This window comes from Lolium rigidum, chromosome 1 (assembly GCF_022539505.1).
Source record: "Lolium rigidum isolate FL_2022 chromosome 1, APGP_CSIRO_Lrig_0.1, whole genome shotgun sequence".
NCBI classification, from domain to species: domain Eukaryota; kingdom Viridiplantae; phylum Streptophyta; class Magnoliopsida; order Poales; family Poaceae; genus Lolium; species Lolium rigidum.
The window spans coordinates 258,827,851-258,833,981 of NC_061508.1; the positions used below are offsets into that span (position 1 = coordinate 258,827,851).

At 43.3% G+C, this 6,131-nt stretch overlaps 1 protein-coding gene across 3 annotated transcripts; it reads left to right on the forward strand.

Moving 5' to 3' along the window:
• Positions 1 to 495: 495 nt before the first annotated feature.
• LOC124692993 (FBD-associated F-box protein At3g52670-like) lies at positions 496 to 3,687 on the forward strand. 3 transcript variants are annotated; one of them, XM_047226432.1, is made up of 3 exons: positions 496 to 1,606; positions 2,055 to 2,237; positions 3,191 to 3,687. In XM_047226432.1, exons 1-3 carry the CDS (start codon positions 527 to 529, stop codon positions 3,494 to 3,496), a joined length of 1,569 nt encoding a protein of 522 aa, XP_047082388.1. In that variant the 5' UTR covers positions 496 to 526; the 3' UTR covers positions 3,497 to 3,687. The 3 variants fall into 3 exon arrangements, with proteins under 3 accessions (XP_047082388.1, XP_047082397.1, XP_047082404.1); XM_047226441.1 differs by having other exon boundaries at positions 3,197 to 3,687; XM_047226448.1 differs by lacking the exon at positions 3,191 to 3,687 and adding an exon at positions 2,591 to 2,964.
• Positions 3,688 to 6,131: the final 2,444 nt, after the last annotated feature.

Consider the following 6,131-nt stretch of genomic DNA (forward strand, 5'->3'; position numbering starts at 1 on the left):
GGCGAAATAAAGGTCTCAGCGTACCAGAGTTTGGGATCCAATTGTCCTCTCAAATGGACTTGACGACTAGAATTGGTAGTGTCTCTTTAAACAATGCTCGAGAAAAACAAATAAAGTTACTCATGAGCTACTTAGGCTTTACTTTTTTGATAATAGTAGTTCGTGTAATTGGGACGAGAAGCCTGTAGATTTTTTTTAGTGATCTAACATTTGTGGTCAATTTTTTTTGTTTTTTGAGCATCTCTTTTGTGGTCAATTAATAAAGCTCGCAGCAGACCTGCTTCCCTCAAAAAAAAAAAAAAAAAAAGATTGCCATCGCTCAAATTCTGGTCCGTCCGGTCCGTAGTTAACGGGCCAACAAACTGTAATCGAACCCATATACGTATGTGGGTTGTGGCCATCCGTTTCTTTTGACTTCGGGCCTGCTCAGCAGTGGAGACAATCCACTCGAAAAAAGAGAGCAGTGGAGACAATTCACCGTCGCTCGGCGGCGGCTCGAACCTTTCCCCATCCGCAGGCGGTGGCGATGGCGATGGCGTCGGCAATTCCGCCCCCTTCCCTAGCGAGCGAGTGTGAGCCCCATCTGCATGCGCCAAATCCTTTCTCCATGGAGCGCTGCGACGGGGAGATCCCCGCCAAGCGACCCAAGCTCTCCGATGGCGGCGACGGCTGCAGCGAGGACCGCCTCAGCGCGCTTCCCGAAGACATTCTCATCTGCATCCTCATCAGGCTCGCCAACGCCGCCGTCGCGGCGCGGACCAGCGTCCTGTCCAGTCGCTGGCGCCGCCTCTGGGCGCTGCTCCCGCAACTCTTGTTTCGCTCCTCCACTGGTCCCCACGGCATCCGCGCCGCCCTCCTATCCCATGAAGCGCCGGCCCTGCTCCGCCTCGTCGTCGACTTACGGGACGCCTCTCCCGAGTCCGTCGCGCTCTGGCTTCCAATCGCCGCGCGCCGCCTCCACGGCAATCTGTTCCTCATCAACGTGGTGCGGCAGAACCAGAGGGGGCACGACGCTGCGGAAGGAGGCGCCTTTGAGCTGCCCTGCTTCGAGAAGGCCACCTCGATCAGCCTGGGACTAGGGTATCTCGGCCTCTCGGTGCCGCCATTAGGCGTATTCGCCCGACTCACCAGCCTCTTCATGTGTTGCGTCAGGCTACATGGTCCGTGCTCTCTCGGTGATGCTGTCTCCTCAGCCCGCTGCCCGGCCTTACGGAAACTCACCGTGTATCAGGCCTGGGGTCTAGGCAACTTTGCAATCCACTCGGATTCTCTTCTAGAAATCGACCTGAAGCATCTGCATGGCTTGGAGCAGCTCACTGTCATGGCGCCGGCACTCAAACGGTTGTATGTGATCTGCTGTCTTTCTAAACCTTCCAGTATTGCAAACATCTCCGCCCCTCAGCTGGTGTCCCTCGAGTGGGCGGGTTATTATGATCCAAGATTCACGCAGCTCGGCAAGATGGACAATCTACAGCGGCTGCGCACATCCGATTTTCTTGTGTATGGACACCATGACTTTGGACATGAACTGAATAGCAATTCTCTGAGGCTTCTACGGCGCTTTGAGCTCATCCCAAGACTGAGTTTCATGCTTATCTATGTGCCGGTGAGTTCATTTTTATGCCAGCCATGGCATCATTGCGTAAATTTGGAGTCCAAATAAAAAAAAATAGCCATAGGCATACAATGGAATTCTCACTTGTTTTTCTTTGCTGAATTAAGTCCCTGGAACATGGCTTGGCGCAGCCAGACACTTGTCTGTCGTACTAGCTTTTATCCTATTACATGGTGTTACCTTTTTCTGGTTTTGAGTAGTTAGCGTTGATACAAACAAGTAAACCACTATACTGCCCTAGTATATAGGTTATTCAAGGGGGCACATGAGCTCGGACTTGCTACCATAATAAAAGAGCCATTTTGTTGTGTATTACGGACTTAATTTGTAACCGAGATTCTCATGTACTTCCTATTTATTATCATTTTCTGTGACTTCCCATGGATGTACATCAAGGCATTACTAACCATCAGAAATGATTCATTTTTGTGTACGTCAGAACATTGCTAACACACAGTACCTGATGGAAGACATTACAAGGCTCCCGAACATTGCACACATGGCACTGACTATAAAGCCAGAAGGACATTTCTTTGGAGCCAGTGTGTTCCATGTTCTCAAGATGTGTACTGGTGTCAGAAAGCTTGTACTTACACTTATTAGCGCAGCTCACCACCCCGAGGTAATACTATCTTTACTCTGTTTTCTGATTCCTGGTATGCATTCATATTTCTTGGCACACCTAGGCTTGAGCTGCTAGCAGCCCTACTCTAGGTGTTGGCTTCTTGCTGGATGCTTTTGGTCCAAATTATATCATTGACAAATATATGGCTTATGTATGCTCAATTGCTCATGACAATGCATATCACTCTAACTGTTAGTAACTTGGTTACATGTTTATGGTTAGTTTTTTTGGAAATGAGCACATTATCGGGCAATGTATGATTTAAGGTTTTTTTCCATCATTGAAATGGAATACCTCCTCCTTTTTGTCTCCTCTCCTTCAATATCGTTCTCAGGTAACCCTCTCTCTAGAGGGCGGCGTTGTGCTTTGATTGTTGGGGTGGGTGGAGTGGAGAGGCTGGGTAGGAGATGGTAACGTTGCTAGACAGCGAGGTCACCCACTCGCCAGCAGCGCCATCACAGAGGGGAACTGCGGAAGTGTCGGAATTAGAGGAGACGACCGTCTAGGAACCATCCCCATATGATTCTGCTGTGTTGGCAGCTTCCGTTAGAAATATATGGCAGTTATGTGAATTTGACTGAGTCATTGTATTGCAGGCTCAATCTTGATGAAATATGATTTAGGAGTATTATTCTTTGGGCATTTAAAAAAAAGATTGCATCTGTAAGACAATAACAATGCCCAAAGGCCAATTTAATATCTCGTTCAATGTGCTTATTCAATATACCTGACTGTGTAAGTATTAACATGTTTGTTGTACGACATTATGTTTGTATAGGGCTCATAAGTAATAAAGCGCCCATTATAAAAAAAAATGTTTGTATAGGGCAATCATATTATCTGGAATAGGTTGGCTTCAAACTGGTATCCATGTTTTTTTCTTTTGTAAATTTGTTAGACTCTAGTTCCATCATTATTTCATGGCATTAAATATACGCACCTTGTTCCAGGTACAGACTGCATGCCCATCAGCTTGTGTTTGCAATCAGCAATCAAACTGGAAAACCGAGGGACTTGTACTGAATCGCCTTCGAGCAGTAGAAATCCTTAACTTGAGAGGAACTGAACATGAAGCTGCTCTTGTGAAACGGTTATTTGATTGGGCAACAGTACTAAAAAAGGTGACAGTAACTTTCCATCGATCAGTCGCTGAAAGCACCGCCAAGGAGTTCTGGCAGATACTACGAACCTTCTCTAGGCCAGAAATACGTATGAAGGGGCCCCATTTTGCCCAATGGCGTGGTGACGTTCTCTAAGAACTAAGTGTGTCTGAAACTTAACCTGTACTGCTGCTTCTCCAAGAACACTTAGCATGTTCCAGAAGACTAAGTCAGCTTATCGCTTACGCTTGTGGTCATTTTGTAGTACATGTATCTCATGTCAGTACCAATTGCCCATTGTGCACATCAGAGTCTGGTAGACCAGCCTTTATCAATTGCACTCTTTGCCACACTACCTTATACATATTTTTGCAGGATATGGTACTTGACTGTTTTTTAAAGCTGGGTGTACTTGACTGTTCATACATGCTTGATGGTTTATTTACTGTACTTTTTACATCTTTGGTGGCAGTATAAACCGATGAGCCAGTTCATCTTTGGTGGCAATACTATTCCTATATAGTGCTTTCTGATTAATCAGCTAATGTATTTAGCTCGTACATGCTTTCTGGATGTTCAGCTGTTGTAAAAAAAATAGAGCCAGGTCATGAGTCGGCTTTGTTTTCTTTGGGAACTAGTAGGCATTGCATATATACTAGTATCATGCATATGATACTTTTCTATGATATTATCTCTATAGTGGGTGATATTATAGAATAATATCATAATCTTCTAAATTTATTATTTTGTAGAATCTCAACACAAATATGTATACAAGATCTATTTAGCATCAAGTTTTTTCGTAACGTGCGCTATGATATCCACTTATGTTACTCTAATCATATCTCTCCTCATTAATTAGATGTCACATTAGTATTTTTGTGGGCCTAGGATGCATGATACTAGCTAAAATATTAGCACTATGGCCAGCTTAAGACTACCCACAATAGGACTGTCATAGATAGTATCATGTATTTCATGCATGCAAAAATGTTAATGTGGTAGTGTAATTAAGGATGAGAGAGAGGATACTAGTATCATAGGTAGATACTGTATCATTGCACATAGTACTAGAAAAATTTAATATCAAGTAAATCTTGTACTACCTCCGTCCCGCTTTATAGGTCTTGCTTGTATCTCTAGATCATTAGTTCAACTAACATGATATAATATACTTATACTAAAAATATCATTAGAAAGTTCAAATGTTGTACTTTCTAATGGTATAATTTTTATATTGTAAAACTTATATTATATTGATCAAATTTACGATATTGGGATACGCGTTGGCCCTGTAAACCGGGACGGAGGGAGTACATATATTTGCATTGAGATTCTACAAATCAATTAATATAAGAAGACTATGATACTACTACATGATACCATGCATTGTGGAGATAGTAACATGTGGTAGTATCATATGCATGATATTTCTATATGATAATATGCATTGTGACTAGTCTAAGCCAATCTTCATGTCCGCTCAATGGAATGGATCCTATTTCGTGGTGGCAAACGTCGGCACACCACTCAGACTTTATGATTCATAGATACTTATCATTCATGTTTCTTACGATGCTATTTACTATTATGCATGCTTTGTAGAATGTAAGAGTTATCACTTGATGAGTTCATATTACTTATTATCATTATTTATTGACTGAACCTTTTAAGACTTTGCATGATTACATAAAAGAGATGCAATAAACTCCAAAGTCTATTTTAGTTTTATCACCTTCATGCTCGAGGACGAGTATAGATTAAGCTTGGGGATGTTGATGCATGTAAAATGCATATATGAACTTTGCACTTTATTGCAACATATCACTACAGATTTGCATCTTATATAATGGTATTCCCATGTTTATGATGTTTTAGGGAATTTTCTAAACAATCCCCCTTCTCCAGTGTAATTCTGTTTGGCAGGAAACGTCAATTTTTAGTGTTTTCGACTTTCCAGGAGCTACGGGACTCCAGAAAGAGCAAGGTCAGGGGTCACGCTTCGGAATTTTTCAGACGAACAAAATGAGCTAAAGTGGGCACCAAGAGGTCAACAGGCTGGAAAAGAGAGAGGGTGGCGCGGTCTCCCACTCTGGCCGCACCACCAGACCTCTTTTGGACCTCGAGCGTCCGTTACGCCTCATCTTTTCGCGAACTGACTTGTTTTTCCCTAAAAACTACTATATATATGACCCCGAGATGTTTCGTCGAGGTAACGGCGGCGTAGATCAAAAACACATAAATAGAGAGTTAGTAGGCCACGGCCGGCGGAGATCGGAGGGGGGAAACACTGCCAGGATCGCCTCCGGTGGACTCCACCCCCCTCCGGTGAGGGCATCAACACCATCTTCAACATCTACAACAACGCTTCATCATCCCCTCTGTAATCTCTTGGCAAACATGATGTATGATGCAATATTTTTTCCCATGATCTATTGTATCTCTATGTTGATGTTTGAGTAGTGAATTGTTCATGGCAATTGTTATATAGTTTGTTGTTGGTTGCATACAAGTATTTGTTATCTTCTATGATGGTCTTATGTATTGATATATGAGTGCACACATATGTCAAGGGGATGCATACGGTTATCACCGTTGCATGTTGACGGGATGAGGGATATTGGGAGCGACAGAAACCCGGTCCCGATTCTTATTAGATGCATGTTAACAGGGGGACCAATTATGGGGACCTTTGTTTTGTCATGAAAATGGCCTTGGGATCAATCACTAGGGATGTACTTGCACATGTATATGGCTACACCTATCTATGGCTCCTCCCTAGAAGAAGCAC